This window comes from Bison bison, unplaced genomic scaffold (assembly GCF_000754665.1).
Source record: "Bison bison bison isolate TAMUID 2011002044 unplaced genomic scaffold, Bison_UMD1.0 scf7180017864072, whole genome shotgun sequence".
Classification (NCBI taxonomy): Eukaryota; Metazoa; Chordata; class Mammalia; order Artiodactyla; family Bovidae; genus Bison; species Bison bison.
The window spans coordinates 1,900,725-1,923,691 of NW_011494644.1; the positions used below are offsets into that span (position 1 = coordinate 1,900,725).

Sequence of the window (22,967 nt, forward strand, 5' to 3'; positions counted from 1 at the left end):
ACACTGGAGTGGGTTGCCATTTCCTTCTCCAATACATGAAAGTGAAAAGTGCAAGTGAAGTCGCTCAGTCGTGTCCGACCCTTAGCGACCCCATGGACTGAAGCCTACCAGGCTCCTCCATCCATGGTATTTTCCAGGCAAGAGTACTGGAGTGGGGTGCCATTGCCTTCTTGCCTCTTTACTATTTATTTAATATCTTTGGTGAATGTTTTATCCAAGTAAGAGAAACCTGACTCTTCCAATTCATGCTAGTTGTTGAGTATGAGGAATTAAACAGTTCCATCAAAGTTTAAAAAGTTAAAAGATTCCATACTTTACTGCTTCCTTGAAGATGTGGATTTTTGCTTTGTAAACTTGCATTACGCAAATAGAATTTGTAAAAATAATTTAAGAAGAAAATATAAATAAGAAAATATACAATTAATTTTCAAACAGACTAGCAAATAAAGAGGTATTTTCAAAAGAGAAGCCTATGGAATAAACTGTACCTTATATGCATGGCCCTTGACATCAAAGAAGATTGTGAGGTTATGGTTTAGGCACTCTGCAACGGCTTCTCTTAGGGTAGGGATCTTTTCATTAGGGAAATCATTCCTACAAGAGAGGGTAAAGGAATAGTACAATGTAGGAAAAAAGAAAAGATAAAAATTAAATGAAACAGACATCTGACAAATGTCTCCCAACCAAAGGAAGAGTGTTTTCACCAACTTCCTTTCTCTAACCACCCCAAAGTCCAAGGACAATTTACGATATCTTAAACCAAATTAAAGATATGCTAGGCCAAAGATCAGCAACAATAAAAATCATTCGCTTTTCAGGCATTCACTGGATTGTAATTAGTAACTTTAAAGGTCAGAGTATATGCCATCTTTGGAGAACTCAGACTTAATTTTAAGATTGTGACTTCCCCAATAGAGTCTTATGCAGGAGAAATTCCTAGCAATACATATACATCTGTTAACTGTATTGTTGTACATTTAAGTGCAACTTTAAAAAATAATTTTCTAATACATAATTCTTAAAAGAAAAGGAAATTAAGTGCCTGACACACAAGAAACCAGCTTTTCTCACATAATGAAATTTCAGTCTACATGATTTAACGTATGCTAATTCAACCACATTATTCCAGTGTTAAGATCTTGGTTTTAAAAAAGATAAAGATAACTTATCTAAGCATTTTTGCTTTAAGTGTTGACTTTGAACTTTACATCTTAATAGCTGCTGATGCTGCTGCTGCTGCTAAGTTGCTTCAGTCATGTCCGACTCTGTGCCACCCCAGAGACGGCAGCCCACCAGGCTCCCCCGTCCCTGGGATTTTCCAGGCAAGAACACTAGAGTGGGTTGCCATTTCCTTCTCCAATGCATGAAAGGGAGAAGTGAAAGTGAAGTTGCTCAGTCGTGTCCGACTCTTAGCGACCCCATGGACTGCAGCCCACCAGGCTCCTCTGTCCATGGGATTTTCCAGGCAAGAGTACTGGAGTGGGTTGCCACTGCCTTCTCCACATCTTAATAGCTACATCACTGTAATATGGAAACCAGCCTTTCCCTCCCCTTTGGCAGAGCCATCAAGTAACTGTACTAGTAGACAGCAATTTCAGCAGCCCTGACTCAGAACTTTCAAATGTTATCTCCTTTCTAAAGTATGACTTCCTTTGGCTGACTTTTTCTTTCAGTTCCAAGGAAAACAAAGTCCAAGCCATCTTGTGGGGAGGACTATAACTTAATCACTGGGTCAAATAAATTGACCAGAGAACTGATATAACATGAATTACAGTAAGAACACATTTTTCAGTATTACAAAGACAAGAGGAGAGGGATTTAAATAGTCACATTACAAAGTATATTATCCAGTATACCAATTCCAAGGTTTTTATATAGCTGTTATTGGTGGGATGGGCATGGGTTCTGTGGTCATATACGTTTGAGAAACACTAAATTAAAGGTAAGAATTGACTGACAGGGATACACTGACAGATGTATCCCTAAGGGAAACATCTAAAGTATTTGATCTTATTTAATCATAGAACCCTTTTCTTCTGGAACATCTTACAGAACTAGCTCTGATATACATACATACACACGCACATATATAAATTTATGACAGTACAAAGTAATTGCCATGTTAGAGTATTGTCTTGAGAACAATTCTGAATCAAATCTGGCCTCAGTGGGAAAAGATGAATAACATCTTATTTCTGTTGTTCCTGGCACGTGCTTGTTACTTGGGAAACCTGTATATAGTAGAAAACAAAACATAACAAAACAACGCTTCCTGGAGCAGAATCAGAAGGTGCCAGTGTCTTTATGTGATCTCCAACACAAGCTGAAAGATATGTTTAGGCGACAGTACACCACTTACCTTAATCTGTGATTTGCTGCAGGATTAAGCTTCCTAATTTGTTCAAATGTCAAATCACACAATCGACCGGTGCCGTCAGTCGTCCTATCTACTGTGCTATCGTGCATTAAGACAGGAATCCCGTCAGCAGTAAACTCAAGGTCCAGTTCCACGCCTGCTGCTCCATTCTTAGCTGCCTTAACAAAAACACCGATGATTTTACTGTCAAGTGGCCACAGGTGTCATTTTGCAATCTAAGCACTCAAGATGACCGTCAGGGCTGGCTGAGCAGACTGTTTCTTTTCCTGATTCTAGTCCCTTCCTATACCAAATGGCAACCCAACCTGTTTTTTTCATGGATGTTAACCTTACTTCAATACAAGTAAGGTTAGGTGGTGCTAGTGGTAAAGAACCCGGCTGTCAAGGCAGGAGACTTAAAGACCAGTCTGGGTCAGGAAGATCCCCTGTAGGAGGGTATGGCAACCCACTCCGGTATTCTACCCGAAGGCTCTCAAGGACAGAGGAGCCTGGCGGGCTACAGTCCATGGGTCACACAGAGTTGGACACGACTTAATGACTTAGTACAGCACAGCACACGTTAAAAATGACAATGTAAGTAATCCATAAAAACTTTGACTTCCCCACTTTTCTCATACTCAGACTGGCAAATGGGGAGAGTTCTGGAATTTGTTTTCTCTGCTTGCTTTAACTATATGGGCCATTAATGGCTTACAATTACAAATATTTAGTCAAATTTCACTGTTTACCCACACTCTCTGGTATAGACTCTCTGATGATTCCTCTGTTTGTTGATTAGTTGGCTACTGCTTTTTTCTTGGTCCATCCTCTAGAGCAGAAACACCTAGCCTGCTTCTAGGAGACACTACATTTGTTAATGTGAGCAGCACTGGCTGTTGGCCAACAAGTTGGTGAGCCCAATAAGGCACAGAAGGATTTATCTAAAAATAGAACATGAACATAAAGTTTGAGGGGCCACGCTCCTCTGAGACGCACTGTCCAACATTTGCTTCCTTGGCTTCTTTGAGACAATGAAGATATGAAATGTTCAGTATGATGAAGACCTTAAAGTTAAAATAAATTTTTGTAACTATGCAAAAACATGAAATAACTTTTTTTAATTAGGCAAAAAAGACTTAATGGATATTAACATTTTGCCATATTTGCTTCAACCTCTTCTGCCCTAAAACAATAATATGTATTATTTTTCGTCACTATTCTAACTGCTTTAAATGTAGTAACTCATTTGCTCATCACGACCCTCTAGGAGGTACTATTAACAGGTTATTTAACTTATACACAGAGTACATCATGCGCAGTGCTGGACTGGATGAAGCACAAACAGGAATCAAGACCGCCGGGGGAAGCATCAGTAACCTCAGATATGCGGATGACACCCTTATGGCGTTAACTGAAGAGGAACTAAAGAACCTCTTGATGAAAGTGAAAGAGGAGAGTGAAAAAGCTGGCTTAAAACTCAACATTCAAGAAACTAAGATCATGGCATCCAGTCCCATCACTTCATGGCAAAGATGGGGAAACAATGGAAACAGTGACAGACTTTACTTTCTTGGGCTTCAAAATCACTGCAGATGGTGACTGCAGCCATGAAATTAAAAGATGCTTGCTCCTTGGAAGAAAAGCTATGACAAACCTAGACAGCATATTAAAAAGCAGAGACATTACTATGCTGACAAAGGTCCGTATAGTCAAAGCTATGGTTTTTCCAGTAGTCATGTATGGATATGAGAGTTGGACCATAAAGAAAGCTAAGTGCTGAAGAAGTGATGCTTTTGAACTGTGGTGTTGGAGAAGACTCTTGAGAGTCCCTCGGACTGCAAGGAGATCCAACCAGTCAATCCTAAAGGAAATCAACCCTGAATATTCACTGGAAGGATTGATGCTGAAGCTGAAACTTCAATACCTTAGCCACCTGATGCAAAGAACTGACTAACTGGAAAAGACCCTGATGCTGGGAAAGACTGAACGCAGGAGTAGAAGGGGACGACAGAGGATGAGATGGTTGGAGACCATCACTTGGTGGACATGAGTTTGTGCAAGCTCTGGGAATTGCTAATGGACAAGGAAGCCTGGCGTGCTGCAATCCGTGGGGTCGCAAAGAGTCAGACACGACTGAGCAACTGAACTGATTAATAGGCTCATTTTCAGATGAGGAAAACTGACAGATATTAAGAAACTTGCTCTGGGTTACACAAACAAGGATGTGGTAGAGGCTGCACTTTCTTTCTTTTGAAAAAATATTTATTTACTTATTTGACTCCACCAGGTCTTAGGTGTGGCACATGGAATCTTCATCTTCACTGTGGCAATGTTAACTCTTAGCTGTGAGGCATGTGGGATCTAGTTTCCTGACCAAGGATTGAACCTGAGCCCCTTGAATTGGGAGCATGGAATCTTAACCACTGGACTACCAGCAAAGTCCCGAGGCTACACTCTTAACCACATGACCTTACTATCACACTACAGATACAACTAGGCAACCCACTCAAGTACTCTCGCCTGGAAAATCCCATGGACAGAGGAGCCTGGTAGCTACAGTCCATGGGGTCACAAAGAGTCGGACACGACTGAGTGACTTCACTTTCACAGCTAAATTTCTACCCTCTTTTTCTCAAAAGGTAACTGCCAAGTGGATGTGCATTATTTCCATATCAATCCCTTTTGGTCTTTATATATTTACTACACGCAAGTATAAATAAAAATATATGGCGCTGCAGTAGTGCATAGTAGACGTTCAATAAATATTAGCTATGGTTATGATGTTCTTTTTAATGACTATAGTTGTAATACAGTCAAATTTATTATGTCCTTTATAGGTGGAGATTTGTCTATTTTACTTAAATCCTTTCTTAACCTCACTTATAAAGATAAATAACTGTTATTTTTTTTTAGGCTTCAAAGGTTGATTTTCACATATATTACTAAGTTTTCCCACTCTAAAAATTCCAATCCCAACACTAACTGGCTATGTCATCTAATTACTTACATTACTCTGGCCTGTTTCATCATTTTCATGATGATGCTTTTCTAAGGATCTTAAGAGTTGTTCTGAGAATTTAGAAATAATGCATGTAAATAACCAAGCTTGGTGCCTGGCTCAGAGACAGCACTCAATAAAAGCTATTATGACTAGAAAAACACTTATGCCTCAGCGAAAAAGTCATTATTTAAGATGTAATGCTTCAGTTCAGTTCAGTTCAGTTGCTCAGTCGTGTCTGACTCTGCGACCCCAAGAATCACAGCACGCCAGGCCTCCCTGTCCATCACCAACTCCCGGAGTTCACTCAAACTCACGCCAATTAAGTCAGTGATGCCATCCAGACATCTCATCCTCTGTCATCCCCTTTTCCTCCTGCCCCCAATCCCTCCCAGCATCAGAGTCTTTTCCAATGAGTCAGCTCTTCGCATCAGGTGGCCAAAGTACTGGAGTTTTGCTTTAGCATCATTCCTTCCAAAGAAATCTCAGGGCTGATTTCCTTTAGAATGGACTGGTTGGATCTCCTTGCAGTCCAAGGGACTCTCAAGAGTCTTCTCCAACACCACAATTCAAAATTCTTCTGCGCTCAGCTTTCTTCACAGTCCAACTCTCACATCCACACATGACCACTGGAAAAACCATAGCCTTGACTAGACGGACCTTTGTTAGCAAAGTAATGTCTCTGCTTTTCAATATGCTATCTAGGTTGGTCATAACCTTCCTTCCAAGGAGTAATCGTCTTTTAATTTCATGGCTGCAGTCACCATCTGCAGTGATTTTGGAGCCCCCAAAAATAAAGTCTGACACTGTTTCCACTGTTTCCCCACCAACTGTACACTAATTAAAGGTACATCTTTTTATAAAAGTGTACCTTTTCTAAGTTAAAGATATTTATTATGCACTGGTAAATCAACACTGGTTACATATTTTATAACATAAAACAAGAACACATTTCCAGTATTCACAGTGCATCTCTCTCACTGTAACACAAATGTTAACCTCATTCTTTGAGGCTAGTAATTAGGTTCAATTATACTTTTATTCATTACGGGCATTTTTATTTGGCTACCACACAAAAAATAACAATGGTGAGAGACTAGTACAGTGTAGTATAGTAACTGATAAATAACCATATAATACAAATTCTTGTATTTTAGCAATAACAATTAATAATAGAATAGTATAGCACAGTATAATAACAGAAATCAGATCAATGATTGCCTTAGGGCAGAGGCAGGAGTAGAGGCTGACTCCAAAGAGAACACATATGGACATTCTAGGGTGATGGGAATGAACCGAAGTGGTGCCTGCCCAGCTATATGTTTATCAGAAGTCATAGAAGTGTATACTGAAATACACCTTTAATTGTATATAAATTATACTTCGACAAAACTGACTTTAAAGTATCTGCTTTAATAAAGTCATTGTATCTATTTATTGACCATGCTGTGCAGCTTGTGGGATCTTAGTTCCCCAACGTCCTGTGTTGGAAGCCTGAAGTCTTAACCACTGGACTGCCAAGGAAGTTCCAGTCATCAATATTCATATGGCTTTTGAGATACTATTCACATACCATAAAATTAATCCATTTAAAGTATACAATTCAATTTTTTAAAGCATATTTGCAATTGTGCCACCATCACCACAATGAATTTCCAAACTTCCTCATCACCCCTGCTAAAAAATAAACCATACCCATTAGCAGTCAGTCCCTACTTCCCTCTCCAACCCTCCCAGTCCCTGGCAACTACTAATCTACTTCTCTCTCTGTGGCTTTGCCTACTCTAGACATTTTCTAAATATAGAATTCTAAAATATGCAATATTCTGTGACTAGGTTCTTATACTTAGCATACTGTTTTCAAGGTTCATTAATGTTATAAGTGTATGAGGACTTCATTCCTTTTCCCTGTGAAACAATATTCCATTGTGTGGATACAGCACATTTTATTCACCCTTTCATCAGCTGATGGACATTTCTGTTGTTTCCATTTTTTTGCTATTATGAATAATGCTGTGAACATTTTTTGTGTGTGTGAACATTCTTGTATGATGCACATTTTTACACGGTGCATGTTTTCAACTCTTTTGAATATATACCTAGGAGTGGGACCGCTGCTTCATATGGTAATTCTGTACTTAACTTTCTGAGGAACTGCCAGACTAGTTTCCCATCATCAGTGTATGAAGGTTCCAACTTCTCCATAATCTTGTCAATACTTCTTGTCTTTTTGCTTATACCTGTCCTAGTGGGTATGACAGGGAAAGGTACACCCAACTAAATGCAGAGTTCCAGAGAATAGCAAGGAGACCCAAGAAGGCATTCTTCCATGAACGATGCAAAGAAAGACAGGAAAACAACAGAAGGGAAAACACCAGAGATTTCTTCAAGAAAACTGGAAAAATCCAAGGAGTATTTCATCCAAAGATGGGCACAATAAAGGACAGAAACAGTCAAGACCTAACAGAAGCAGATGAGACCAAGAAGAAATGGAAAGAATACACAGAAGAACTGTACAAAAAAGATTGTAATGACCCAGATAACCACGATGGTGTGGTCACTCACCCAGAGCCACACATCCTGGAGCATGAAGTCAAGCGGGCCTGAGGAAGCACTGCTGCCAATAAAGCTAGTGGAGGTGATGGGATTCCAGCAGAGCTATTTAAAATCCTAAAAGATGGGAGTGGCAGCTGTGAGGCACTGGAGCGACTTTAAGATGTCACAGCACCCCCAGTACCGGAGCTCCAAGTTCCGCCACATCTTTGGCAAACCAGCCAACAAGAACTGCTACGACTCTGTGCCCATCACCCACAGCGTCCCAGACAATCATTTCTGTGCTGTGAACCCCAATTTCATTGCAGTCGTGACTGAGTGTACTGGTGGGGGTGCCTTCCTCGTCATCCCCTTGCACCGGACAGGAAAGTTGGACCCTGACTACCTGAAGGTCTGCGGGCACAGAGGGAATGTCTTAGATGTCAGATGGAACCCTTTCAATGATTTTGAGATCACCTCCTGTTCTGAAAATGCCACGACTAACATCTGGGGCATCTCCAAACGGCTGCTGACCAAGAACCTCACAGCCTTCAGGAAGGAGCTGGTGGGCCACGCCTGCAGAGAGGGCCTGGTGGAGTGGCACCCCATGGCTGCCAACATCCTCTTCAGCTCTGGCTACGACTACAAGGTGATGGTCTGGAACCTGGATTCAAAGAAGTCTGTAATCATGAGCCCCATGAAGACAATTAACTGTCACCAAGACGTGATCCTCTCCATGTCCTTCAACACTAATGGCAGCCTGCTGGCCACTGCCTATAAAGACAGCAAGATTCGGGTTCAGGACCCCTGAGCAGGGGCCATCCTCCAGGAAGCCAACTATAAAGGGCACCGGGCCAACAAAATGCTGTTTCTGGGGAACCTGAAGAAGCTGCTGTCCACAGGCACATCCCGAGGGAATAACCGGCAGATGGCCCGATGGGACCAGGACGACCTCTCTGTGCCTGTCACAGAAGAGGACCTCGACGGCTCCTCGGCTGCGCTGTTTCCCTTCTATGACGCGGACACCAACATGCTCTACGTGGTGGGTAAGGGAGAGAGAAATATCCGCTACTATGAGATCAGTGCCAACAAACCTCACCTGAACTACCCAATGGAATACCACTCCATAACCCACAGAAGGGGGTCGGGGTTGTGCCAAAGAGAGGTCTCGACGTGTCCTCCTGGAGATCTTCCGTTTCTACAAGCTGATCACAACCAAAAGCCTCATCGAGCCCGGATCCATGATTGTATGCAGGCAGTCAGAATCCTACCAAGAGGACATCTACCCGCCTACGGCCAGTGCCCAGCCCTCTCTGACAGCCCAGGAGTGGCTCAGCGGGATGAATAGAACCCGTCCTGATGTCCCTTAGGCCTGGTGCAGAGCTGATGAGCCCACAGCCTCTGCCCTCAGAGAGACCCCTCTCTGTCCCCATGGCCCCCACCTCGCCTCTCCAACCAGACAGAAAGGCTGGTTGCAGAGGATGGCCGGAGGCCCTTCTCCCTGCTAGAGGAGAAGGTGCCAAGGTGGGCGGCAGAACACACACTGGAGAAGAAAACCTGGCTCACGGATGGCTTTGACATCTTCGAATGCCCCCCACCAGAGACAGAGAACGGGCTGCTGCAGATATTCTATTGGCTTTAAGATGAGATCCAAAGGCTCTGGAAGCTGCTGACACAGGACAAGGTCCAGGCCAAACAGCTGGAACTGGAGATCAGAAACTTGTGGGTGAGCTCACAGAGGCTCTGAGCAGAGTCCTCTGCCCTCCTCACCCTCAGGGACACCAATTGGTTCCATGGGGAGGTCCAGAACCAAACCACAGGTCCTCTGAGAACACCTACTGTTTCTATATTTTTTTACTAGAAATGAAACTCTTGGTCACTGAAAGATTCCAGTGGGACCTGCTGCTGATTTTCCATTTGCCTTCTTGAAACAATGGTGTCTGAACTGACTCTTTTTAGATGATACCTGGTAGCTCAGATGGTAAAGCGTCTGCTTACAGTGTGGAAGACCCGGGTTCAATCCCTGGGTTTGGAAGATCTGCTGGAGAAGGAAATGGCAACCCACTCCAGTACTCTTGCCTGGAAAATCCCATGGACAAAGGAGTGTGGTAGGCTACAGTCCATGGGGTCACAAAGAATCGGACACGACTGAGCAACGTCACTCACTCACTGCCTTCGGTTTACTTGTTTTGAACGGTCCACGATAACTTCTGAAGGGGAAGACAATACTGTAGAAAGTTAGAGCTGGAAGGACCTAGGAGGTGAAGCCGCCTCTGGTTTTCAAGCTGTGGTTCACAGCAAGGCGGGGTGGGGAAGGTTAAGCCAGGAGGGCTGTTTTGTAATATTGGCTTCTATGAATACATAATTCTGCTACTACAAATTAGAAGTTTGCAAAGCAAATAAATAAATAAATAATCCTAAAAGATGATGCTATTAAAGTGCTGCACTCAATATGTTAGCAAATTTGGAAAACCCAGTAGTGGCCACAGGACAGGAAAAGGTCAGTTTTCAATCCAATTCCAAAGAAAGGCAAAGCCAAAGAATGTTCAAATTACCCTACAATTGCACTCATTTCACATGCTAGCAAGATTATGCTTGAAATCCTTCAAGCTAGGCTTCAGCAGTATGTGGACAGAGAACTTCCAGATATACACTCCGGATTTAGAAAACGCAGAGGAACCAGAAGTCAAGTTGCTGACATCCGCTGGGTCACTGAAAAAGCAAGGGAGTTCCAAAAAAACATCTACTCTTGCTTCACTGACTACACTCAAGCCTTTGACTGTGTGGATCACAGCAAACTGGAAAATTCTTGAAGAGACGGGAATACCAGACCACCTTACCTGCCCCCTGAGAATTCTGTATGCAGGTCAGGAAGCAACAGTTAGAACTGGACATGGAACAACAAACTGGTTCCAAATAGGGAAAGGAGTACATCAAGGCTGTATATTGTACAGCCTTATTATTTAACTTATTTAAATAATATATAACTTATTTAACTTATTTATAAATAACTTATTTATAAATAACTTATTTAACTTATTTATAAATAATAACTTATTTATAAATAAGTTTAAATAACATATAACTTATTTAACTTATATGCAGAGTATATAAGTTAAATCATGAGAAATGCTGGGCTGGAAGAAGCACAAGCTGGAATCAAGACTGCTGGGAGAAATATCAATAACCTTGGATATGCAGATGACACCACTCTAATGGCAGAAAGCGAAGAGGAACTAAAGAGCCTCTTGATGAAAGTGAAAGGGGAGAGTGAAAAGTCTGGCTTAAAACTCAGTATTAAAAAAACTAAGATCATGGCATCAGGTCCCATCACTTCATGACAAACAGAAGGGGAAAAGGTGGAAGCAGCGACAAATTTCCTCTTCTTGAGCTCTAAAATCACTGCGGATGGTGACTGTAGACAGGAAGTTAGAAGACGATTGCTTCTTGGCAAGAAAGCTATGACAGACCCAGACAGTGTGTTAATAAAAAGCAAAGGCATCACTTTGCCAACAAAGGTCCGTATAGTCAAGGCTATGGTCTTTCCAGGAGTCACGTATGGATGCGAGAGCTGGGTCATAAAGAAGGCAGAGCACCGAAGATGCTTTCGAACTGTGGTGCTGGAGAAGACACTTGAGAGTCCCTTGGACAGCAAGGAGATCAAACCAGTTGATCTTAAAGGAAATCAACCCTGAATACTCACTGGAAGGAGATACTGAAGCTGAAACTCCAGTATTTTGGTCATCTGACACGAACAGCTGACTCACTGAAAAAGACCCTGATGCTGGCAAAGACTGATGGCAGAAGGAAGAGAGGGCAACAGGGGATGAGATGGTTGGATGGCATCACCGATTCAATGGCCATCTCCAGATGGTGAGGGACAGAGAAGCCTGGTATGCTGCAGTCCATGGGGCCACAAAGAGTTGGACATGACTTGGCGACTGAACGACAACAAAGGGTGTGTGAAGTAGTATTTCACTGTGGTTTTGATTTGCATTTTTCTGATGGCTGACTCTGTTGATTATCTTTTTTGATGGGCTACTTGTATACCACAATTCTTCCAACAAATGTCAATATTTATCGAGTGCCTACTACGTATCAGGCACTGTTCTAGGTAGTGAGATTGGTGAGCAATGAAAAAAAGGAACACGGATCTTACATTTTAGTGGGGAGAAAGAGATTATCAACATGTTACATGTCCTATGGTAGTGATAAAAGTTTGAAGAAGAAAATGGAGGGTTATGTTAAAGTTAAGGCAGGCAGGAGTCACTAGACAAGACAATCAGGGAAGGCCTGTTTAAGAATATGGTATCTGAGAACAAGACAGAAAGCCCAGAGATAAACCTACACACCTATAGGCATCTTATCTTTGACAAAGGAGGCGAGAACATACAATGGGGCAAAGACAGTCTCTTCAATAAGTGGTACTGGGAAAACTAGACAGCTACACGCAAAAGAATGAAACTAGATAAATCAAAATGGATTAAAGACCTAAATGTATGATCAGAAACTGTAAAACTCACAGGCAAAACATTCTATGACATAAATAACAGCAGGATCTTCTATGATCCACCTTCTATAGTAATGGAAATAAAAACAGAAATAAACAGGTGGGACCTAGTGAAACTTAAAAGCTTTTACACAGCAAAGGAAACTATAAACAAGGTGAAAAGACAATCCTCAGAATGAGAAAAAATAATAGCAAATGAAACAACTGACAAAGGATTAATTTCCAAAACAGACAAGCAGCTCATGCAACTCAATACCAGAAAAACAACCCAATCAAAAACGGGCAAAGGCCCTAAACAGACATTTCTAACACAAGAAAAGATGCTGAACATCACTCATTATTAGAGAAATGCAAATCGCAACTACAGTGAGACATCACCTCCCATCCGTCAGAATGGCCAGCATCAAAAAAATCTACAAACAATAAATGCTGGAGGGGGTGTGGAGATAAGGGAACTCTCTTGCACTATTGGTGGGAAATGTAAACTGCTTACAGCCAAAATGGAAGACAGCTTGGGGATTCCTTAAAAAACTAGGAATAAAACTACTATATGACCCAATAATCCCACTACTGGGCCTATATCCTGAGAAAACCATAACTGAAAAAAATACCTGTACCCCAAAGTTCACTGCAGTACTATTTTCTAGGAGTACTAGGACACAGAAGCAACCTAGATGTCCACTGACAGATGAACAGATGAAGAAGCTGTGGTAGATATATACAACGGACTACTGCTAAGCCAGAAAAGAAATGATGTGAGTCAGTGCTAATGAGGTGGATGAACCTAGAGCCTGTTATGCAAAATGAAGCTGTTACACAAACTGTGGTGGCAGAAAGAGACAAGTGGCACTTGGAGATGAAGAACAGGGTTTATTCAGCACCAGTGCGGGCTCAGCAGTCACCTCTAAACTCCCCCCAACCCCCGCCTGCTCCCCTGTTCCCCCCAACCTGGGCCCCGCCCCAGGCAAGCAATGAGCAAGCAAGATTACAGAAGCAGGGGTGTTGAGGGGTGAGCAAAAGCTGTTTAAGCAAGATAACAGGCAGAAGGCAGAAACTTGTTATTCTTGATGGGGGTTGGTATTCCAGTTGAGGGTTCCCACCTCAAACCAAGTCAGAAAGAGAAAAGCAAATATCATATATTAATATATATATATATGTGGAAACTAGAAAAATGGTACAGATGAACCTATTTGCAGGGTAGCAATGGAGATGCAGACATAGAGAAGAGACTTATGGACACTCTCGGTAGTTGGGGAAAGGAAGAGGGTGGGATGAACGGAGAGAGTAGCATGGAAATATATACACTCCCATATGTAAAATCGATAGCCAATGGGAGTTTGCTGTATGACTCTGGAACTCCAACCAGGGCTCTGTGACAACCTAGAGGGGTGGGATGGGATGGGAGGTGGAAGGGATGTTCAAGAGGGAGGGGACATGTGTATACCTATGGTTGATTCACGTTGATGTACGGCAGAAACTCACACAATATTGTAAAGCAATTATCTTTCAATTAAAAATAGATAAATTAAGAAAAAAAAGAATATGACATCTGAGCTGAGACTTTAGTGATAAAAGGGAGTCAACAATACAAAGATCCAGGAGAAAAGTTTTCTAAGTAAAAGAAATGGCGAGTATGATACAAACGCCACAAGGTAGAAAGGAGCCACAAAGTACCGACTGCCTACAGGGATCTGTTCCTCTTCTTCTTCCCTGCTATTACCAATCCCTCATCGGGTGTGTGTGCGCGCGTGTGGGAGACAGAAAGACTGACAGAGAGTGACTGACTTCTGGAAAGACTTATGCAAGAGGGAGTGCAGTCTTTTCTTGAGGTCAGATGGTGATCCATAAGAATATGAGGCCTGGGGTTGCAATGGTCACCTGGCAACTATCAATACAATGAGGGCTATCAATATAGTACAAATATGCTACAGGTGGCAGAGCAGACAGAGCTAGAAACTGAGTCCTCCACAATCACAAACTGCACAGCTGAATAAACCATCCTAGAAGTTCTCTCTCCCAGACGTACCTCTTATGGAATAAAGTCCGCTTATTGTTTGAAATATTTGAAGTTAGACTTTCTATTGCATGAAGCTAAAAGCATCATTAATAAACACCCAAGGTAGTTTAACCAGAAAGGTCCGAAATACAAAGTTGTTTTGATTTTACCTAAGTGCAATAGAAAGACAACTGGAGGATTTTCAAAACTGGCAGGATTTAATTTGAATTATACTTTTAAAGCTTCACTCTGGTCCCTCTGTGGAGACTGAACTGCAGGTTTAATTTCATGCTTCAGTCACTGGTTGTAATTGTGAATCTTTCTGGAATGCATTCATTTCACCTCTCTCAAGTTTCTCCTTCTCTAGCTATTCTATAACCTACCAGAAATTCTACCACTGTCAAAATGTCTTCCCTGAATTTTTACATATTGGAATGTTTAATATAAATTATGAGCTGCAAACAAGCACAGGGAGGAAGAACAGGACAAAAAACAATCCTGAAGGGAATAAATGACATACTTCTTTTGAAGTCAAGAGGGATGTCTTCTGCAGTCTGTAGTAGCTGTCTTCAGCAGCTAAATTCTATCGCGGCTAAACAGTTCACTGACAATGACCTCAAGCTACGTGACATCTCATTTCCTCTTAAACCAGGAATCAGCTTGGAACAATGTTATTTAATTATAATTACATAAAGACATGTTCAACTTAAACACATAAGGTATGAATGGAATTTAGCTGTAATTCCCTTGCAACACAACAGGATATGACACCCTATCCATGTATGTGTATTTTGCATACACATATTTCCACATTTAATATGGTTTATATTTAGTTGACATGTTCCTGGCCAAACCATGACATCCATTGGTAAATATTTATGAATACCTTCTGTGCTCAACTAACACTGAGTTATACTTTAAGGCATGGACATGAACTTGGGCAAACTCCGGGAGATGGTGAGGGACAGGGAAGCCTGGTGTGCTGTAGTCCATGGGGTTGTGAAGAGTCAGCTATGACTTGGCGACTGAACAACAACATGCTTTAAGGCAATTTACATAAAGGTAAGTTGAAATGAAAGCCTGTAACGATTAATTTTTTTCTATAGTAATTATTCCTTTTCATGACAATTTTATCTCCTGTGTAGTTATGTTACTTCATCCAACCTTTCAGTTTGTTTAGAATGAGAAATACATCCTTCACCGTCTTTAGACTTATTTTTGAAATTTATTTCAATTGGAGAATAATTACTTTACAATATTGTGATGGTTTTTGCCATACATTAGCATGAACTGGCCACAGGTACACACGTGTCCCCTCCCTGCTGAACGCCTCTCCCACCTCACTCCCCACCTCATCCTTACAGGTTGTTAGAGCTCTGGCTTTGGGTTCCCTGCATCATACATCAACCTCCCACTGGCCTTCTATTTCACATATGGCAATGTATATGTTTCAATGCTATTTTCTCAAATCATCCACCTTCTCCTTCTCCCACTGTGCCCCAGAATCTGTTCTTTATTTATTTTTAATTATTTTTGCTTGTTTTTTTTAATTGTTTTAGTTTGTTCTTTATGTTTTTAGACTTATTTTTAAGCAGAATGCTAAAAGAGCTGCTCTGTCTCCCTTCTGTCACAAAGAACTAAAGGGAAAGAAGCATAAGAGACCTAACTTGGTTTATAAACAGATGCCCTTCACCAAATTAAAACTGCCTTCTGACCCTCTTCCTTCTTCAGACTTAAAACTTTTTACCTTTACTCTGTCTTTAGATTCTTGGTCCAAAGAGCTAACATTTGTGGAATCTTATCTTGGGCCGAGCACTTTATGTCGACTACTTTACTGAATCACAACTGATTAGGTGGATATTAACATCATTCCCACTTGACAAATGAGGAAACTAAGGTCAGAGCTAGGATCAGAGTTAGGCAAGGTATGCTATGCTTGCTACATCCTACCCGTGACTCTGACTGGGACACAGAGCACTTAAGCAACTCGCTCACCACACAAAACTGTCTGTCCCCTAGCTGGACAAAGAAAGGTCAGTCCAAATTCAACATCCTGGAACATGGATATTCTAATCTACAACAAAGAGCACTGGGGCTTGGAATCAGAAGGTGATACCACGCAGGGCCCTGTGGAGCTCGTGGGCACAAAGACTTATCTGAGTCCCCCCACTTCTTGTATTCCAGGAAACAGCTTTCAGTCTGCCTCCGTGACCTTCCCTGAGTTCCAAAGGGCAGATTCAAGCAGTTGTTAATCAGGGAAGGGAGTGGATGTGAGACCAGGGGGAAACAGTCAAGAGAAGTCTTGGGGCAAGGTCCTGTTTCCCTATCAACAGATAAATACAGCAATATCTTTGAGCTATTTACAGGTACTGAAACCCCCTCCAGGTGGGAGAATTTATGATTAATGACAGTACGCTGCCCAGAAGCATGTAGACACCAGACCAGTTGGACCTGAAGGTTGAAGATGTTGACTCCCACTTACCTCACCACCAACCCATCAGAAGAATGTCCACGAGCTGATCATGCCCTCTTTGAACAATTACTATAAAACTTCTCACTATCTTCCCAAAGTGGGGACACATGGTTTTGAGGGCATTAGCCCACTATGGCTCCCTTTCTCTTTCTACTTCACCCAAAACTCTGTCTCTGAGATTTCACTTGGCACTGGTGTATAGAGAAGCTGAGCTAACAGAATCAAAGGCTGAATTCGAGAAAGAGCTGTGTGTGTTTGAGCCAGTTTTCCTACTGACTCAATGTTAAAATGTTTCAGAGAAATGAGAGGATCAGATATAATTTCACAGATGCAATAGTGCCTAGACAACTGCAAAGCTCTCTTACTAAGCAAGTTATCATTATGATGAAGTCTGGAGACTGCCAAGAGAAAAGGAAAGGCAGAAATCATCAGGCGTCCTGCTGCCAGGGTTGTCTGACCATGGGGATCCTGATAAGGAGAAGACCTGGATACTTGGGAGGACAAATAAAGACAGCCCCTGTGAAAGTGATCCACTTAGAATATATAAGCTAACCACTGACCAAGACTCTCCTTAACCAGGCCAGATTTCCTGCTTCATTCACACACCAGCCTCTGTTTAGCCCCTTGAAGTTAGGCCATATACTATTCTGTTCCCAAGGATCCTAACATCATTCCCACCTCAGTACCTTTGCACTTGCTGTTTCCATTTCCTGGAGCACTTTTCCCCCAGATTCATGGGTGGCTCTTCATAATTACAGTTTCAGTTCAAAGGTCACTTTCCAACAGGATTTCTGTCTACAGTAGCCTGACTTCTCCATCTAGTCATTCCTTATTGCGCTAGCCTACTTCTTCATTGCACTCATTGCTCTCTTAAAAGTACCTCATTTACGTACTTACTTGTTTAAGGCCTGTCTCCCCTACTCCAACGCCAAGCTCTGTGAAAGCAGGGACCCCTTCTGTCTTGTTCATGACCATCCTCAGTACCTGGCATATAGCAAATACACAGGTATTTGCAGTGTTCCATAAATACTTGGAAGTCCGGAGATTTTCCGGCATTCAGAAGGATTGATGGCCACTTGAATGTATTCTTTGTGGACGAATGGGGAATGGTAAGACCATCATGAAGAGGCTGGGGAACCTTCGGAAAGGCAGGCAAAAAGTCCAAGCTCCAAGGAGGGGCGCAGGGGAGGGAGGCGTGGGGGACTCACCTGCCGAATGGCCGCCAGCGTGTTCTCGGGAGCGTCGTGGCTGCCTCCGCGGTGGGCGATAGCGGAAACGCGGTCCCGGGGCTTGAGCACCTGCATAGCCCTGCGGGAGGGCACTGGCTCAAAGCTGAAGAGGCGCAACAGGAGGTAGAGGCTGCCAGTGAAGAGGCAGGCATTGAAGGGACTGCGCGTTAGCAGCAGCAGCACCAGCAGCAGGAAGGAGAAGGGGCCCATGAGGCCCCCCTGTTCCTCCCACAGCCACATGCCGGCGCCCGCACCGGCACAGATGGGAGGCCCGGACCCGCCGGGCTCCCAGGACAGGAGAACGGAGAAACTAAGACGAGAGCCCAAAGCGCCGGCTGCAGCCAGCACCCTTTGAGTGGACCAGCGCCGCACAATGGCGGCGGCCGCTACTTCCGGAGAAGGACACCGAGGCCCAGCCAATCAGGGCCGAGGATATCCACAGCTCTGGGCGGAGCCGCTGCCAAGGCAACGGAGGCGAGCTCAGTCTCCCGGCTGGCATTCCAAAGTGGCTTGGGGTTAATCTGCAGTCCGGACTTTTATCAAGGCTTTCAAACACTAGAAAGAAGGAGAGGGATATAAGAGCAGTCTTAAGGTCGTAAGATTAGAAAAGATCTTAATGACTCCATTTTGCCATCAAGGGACCTGCCCAGGGTTCCTTTGAAGGGGCACGACGCTTAGACTATTAGTTTAAGATATGCAAACACCGGGGCTTCCCTTGTGACTCAGCTGGTACAGAATCCGCCTGCAATGCGGGAGACCTGGGTTCCATCCCTAAGTTGGGAAGAGCCCCTGGAGAAGGGAAAGGCTACCCACTCTGGCCTTGGAGAATTCCATGGACTGCATAGTCCATGGGGTCGCAAAGAGCCAGACACGACTGAGTGACTTTCACTTCACTTCATGCAAACACCAGTCCAGATGCTCAGGGCAACAGCAAGTGAACAGGACCGGCAAGGTCCTTGCTCTCAATGGTGCTTACATTCTCGTGGGGGAAAATAATAGAGTGTACAGCTAACACTTATAGAGCACATAACCATGTTATATGTTCCATTCCTGCAAGTGCTTTATGTATTATTTATTCTCACAACAGCTTCAGTTGTGTATTTTCTCTGGAGACTGAATTCAGTCGACTTTAGAAGGATGTTTCAGATTCAAAGGGAATAAAAGAACATGGCAAAGTAAACTACTGCAAAGTTGCATTCATTTCATATGCCCGTAAGGTTATGCTCAAAATCCTTCAAGTTAGGCTTCAGCAGTACGTGAACTGAGAACTTCCAGATATACAAACTGGGCTTAGAAAAGGCAGAGGAACCAGAGAGCAAATTGTCAACATCTGTTGGATCATAGAGAAAGCAAGGCAATTCCAGAAAACCATGTACTTCTGCTTCATTGACTATGCTAAATCCTTTGTGTGGATCACAATAAGCTGTGGAAAATTCTTAAAAGAGGTGGGAATACCAGAAAATCTTACCTGTCCTTTGAGAAACTTGTATGCAGGCCAAAAAACAACAGTTAAAACTGGACACAGGACAACGGACTGGTTCCAAATTGGGAAAGGAGTACATCAAGGCTGTATACTGTCACCCTTATTTAACTTATATGTAAAGTATATCACGCAAAATGCCAGGCTGGATGAATCGCAAGCTGGGATCAAGATTACCAGGAGAAACATCAACAACCTTCAGATCAGATCAGATCAGTCGCTCAGTCGTGTCTGACTCTTTGCGACCCCATGAATCGCAGCACGCCAGGCCTCCCTGTCCATCACTAACTCCCGGAGTTCACTCAGACTCATGTCCATCGAGTCAGTGATAACATCCAGCCATCTCATCCTCTGTCATCCCCTTCTCCTCTTGCCCCCAATCCCTCCCAGCATCAGAGTCTTTTCCAATGAGTCAACTCTTCTCATGAGGTGGCCAAAGTACTGGAGTTTCAGCTTTAGCATCATTCCTTCCAAAGAAATCCCAGGGCTGATCTGTAGAATGGACTGGTTGGATCTCCTTGCAGTCCAAGGGACTCTCAAGAGTCTTCTCCAACACCACAGTTCAAAAGCATCAATTCTTCGGCACTCAGCTTTCTTCATAGTCCAACTCTCACATCCATACACGACCACAGGAAAAACCATAGCCTTGACTAGACGAACCTTTGTTGGCAAAGTAATGTCTCTGCTTTTGAATATGCTATCTAGGTTGGTCATAACTTTCCTTCCAAGGAGTAAGTGTCTTTTAATTTCATGGCTGCAACCACCATCTGCAGTGATTTTGGAGCCCCCAAAAATAAAGTCTGACACTGTTTCCACTGTTTCCCCATCTATTTCCCATGAAGTGATGGGACCGGATGCCATGATCTTCATTTTCTGAATAGATATGCAGATGATACCACTCTAATGGCAGAAAAAGAGCCTCTTAAGAGAGTAAAAAGGGAAAGTAAAAAAGTTGGCTTAAAACTCAACATTGTAAAAACTAAGATCAGGGCATCTGGTCCCATTCAGTTCAGTTCAGTCTCTCAGTCGTGTCCAACTCTTTGAGACCCCATGAATCGCAGCACGCCAGGCCTCCCTGTCCATCACCAACTCCCATTACTTGAAATCAAATAGAAGGAGAAAAAGTACAAACTGCGGCAGATTTTTGTTTTCTTGGGCTCCAAAATCACTGCACATGGTGACTGCAGCCATGAAATTAAAAGATTCTTGCTCCTTGGAAGGAAAATTATGACAAACCTGGACAGTATATTAAAAAGCAGAGGCATCACTTTGCCGACAAAGTTCTCAATAGTCAAAGCTATGGTTTTTCCATAGTCGTGTACAGAAGTGAGAGTTTCTTCTCACAAAGAAGATTGAGTGCTGAAGAGCTGATGCTTTCAAACTGTGGTGCTGGCAAAGACTCTTGAGAGTGTCTTGGACAGCAAGGAGATCAAACCAGTCAATCCAAAAGGAAATCAAGCCTGAATATTCATTGGAAGGACTGATGCTGAAGCTGAAACTCCAATTTTTGGCCACCTGATGCAAACAGCTGACTCACTGGAAAAGTCTTTGATGCTGGGAAAGACTAGGCAAAAGGAGAAGGGGGCAGCAGAAGATGAGATGGTTAGATATGCATCACCAATTCAATGAACATGAATTTGAGCAAACTCTGGGAGATGGTGGACAGAGGATCCTGGTGTGCTGCAGTTCATGGGGCTGCAAAGAGTTGGGCAGGATTCAAGGACTGAACAATAACGAAACTGTAAAGCAGGTATAATCAGATTATAAAGCTGGAAGGGATTTCAATAACACCTTCCTTTGATAGACGAGGAAACTGAGGCCAGGAAAAGTGAAATGAAATGAGCTGATAATGGCAGAGTCAGGACTAACATCATGCTGCCCAGTTTTATGCCATGAAATTTTTACTGCTACTCCTCCTAACCGTACTTCTTCTCCTGCTAACTGCTAAGTCACTTCAGTCGTGTCCTACTCTGTGTGACCCCATAGATGGCAGCCCACCAGGCTCTGCCGTCCCTGGGATTCTCCAGGCAAGAACACTGGAGTGGGTTGCCATTTTCTTCTCCAATGCATGAAAGTGAAAAGTCAAAGTGAAGTCGCTCAGTCGTGTCCGACTCCTAGCGACCCCATGGACTGCAGCCTACCAGGCTCCTCCGTCCATGGGACTTTCCAGGCAAGAGTACTGGAGTGGGGTGCCATTGCCTTCTCCAACTTCTTTTCCTACTAAGGTCTGATGATGGGGCTTCTGTACAAGGAACTGCAAGAATTATCTCAAGTATTCCTTACAGTACTCTTGTGATAGGCACGTTTAAATCTTTTATACATGAGAAAATTGGCATGGGAAAGTGGGTAAAGAGAGGCAGATGGTAAGGCCAATTTAGGAAAGGGGCTAGCTGCTAAATCATATTTTGAAAATGCCAACAAAAATTGGCAGTTGCCTTTGCCTCTGTAAGGATTAAATTATTAGCCACTGAAGCCACTGACCTTCAACACATCCTGAAAGGAGTTCAGGGTGGAGATCAGGAATGAGGCACTTTGTGCTCCGGGAAAAACTAGGTATTTTCAGATTTTATGAGCCCAATTCTTACATCTACTCCTATCTAGAAAAGCACTAAGATCATTAATGTTGACATCAGCTCCTCGTGACCAGCTGGAAGCCTCTGGCAAAACGTGTGCTTGACTTCACGTATCCCTTTTCGCTAAAATCGTATGTAATACTGACCTCTCCCTGCCTGTCTGGGGGCAGTTTCTCAGAACTATCTGAATTGCTGTCGTCTCCTGAGTAATAGTCCTCATTTTTGTCCCAAATAAAACTTAACCTACAACTCTCATCGTTTTTTTTTAAGTTGACAGAAAACTGGCAATATGTTTGGACAGAGAACTTTGGCAAGACATTCTGAGCTTTTCCTGCCATTCTGAACCTGCTGCCTTCCTTTCTTGGAGGTATTTTCCCTGTGATTTGCAAGAGTAGGGAAGTGTTGAAGCTTAAAATTGTGGCATCTAGGATTCAATCATTTTTTTATTTTAGAGAGAAAAAAATTTTAGTGCCTACTGTATGTATTCCAAGGATTGTACAGAAAGAAGTTATCTCTTTACAAATAAGTGAAAAATAGCAGCTTCAAGGAACATTTCTCGAGGCTTCAGTTCCTAACGAAATAAAATTTGAGAGCTGTCAGTGAGGACTACGCTTCCCGGCGTGCACCGCGCCTCCCGTAGGAAAAACGCCTTCTATCGCTGGGCGGGGACGCGTACCCAGGGGCGCACAGCAGCTCGGGGATTGTAGTTTTCTGAAGGCCCAACCGGGCCAATGGACCCGGAAGCAGCCACCGGAAGTTCCGGCCCTAAGAGGTGGAGTCCGGAGGTGGGGGTGCGGCTGCGGCGGCGGTGGCGGTGGCG

General features: G+C 43.1%; 1 protein-coding gene and 1 pseudogene across 2 annotated transcripts in view; one reads left to right on the top strand and one right to left on the bottom strand.

Annotated features, from left to right (window-relative positions):
• GDE1 (glycerophosphodiester phosphodiesterase 1) overlaps positions 1–18,495 on the bottom strand; it is a 25,954-nt gene extending 7,459 nt beyond the window's left edge. The window contains exons 1-3 of one of the 2 annotated variants that reach the window (XM_010837118.1): positions 18,074–18,495; positions 2,360–2,535; positions 489–594 (exon numbers count right to left, since the gene is read on the bottom strand). In XM_010837118.1, the coding sequence (XP_010835420.1) occupies positions 489–594; positions 2,360–2,535; positions 18,074–18,334 (543 nt within the window). In that variant the 5' untranslated portion in view covers positions 18,335–18,495. The remainder of the gene's footprint in view (positions 1–488; positions 595–2,359; positions 2,536–18,073) is intronic. The other variant, XM_010837119.1, reaches the window with a different exon arrangement.
• LOC104986526 lies at positions 7,998–9,633 on the top strand (annotated as a pseudogene).
• Positions 18,496–22,967: the final 4,472 nt, after the last annotated feature.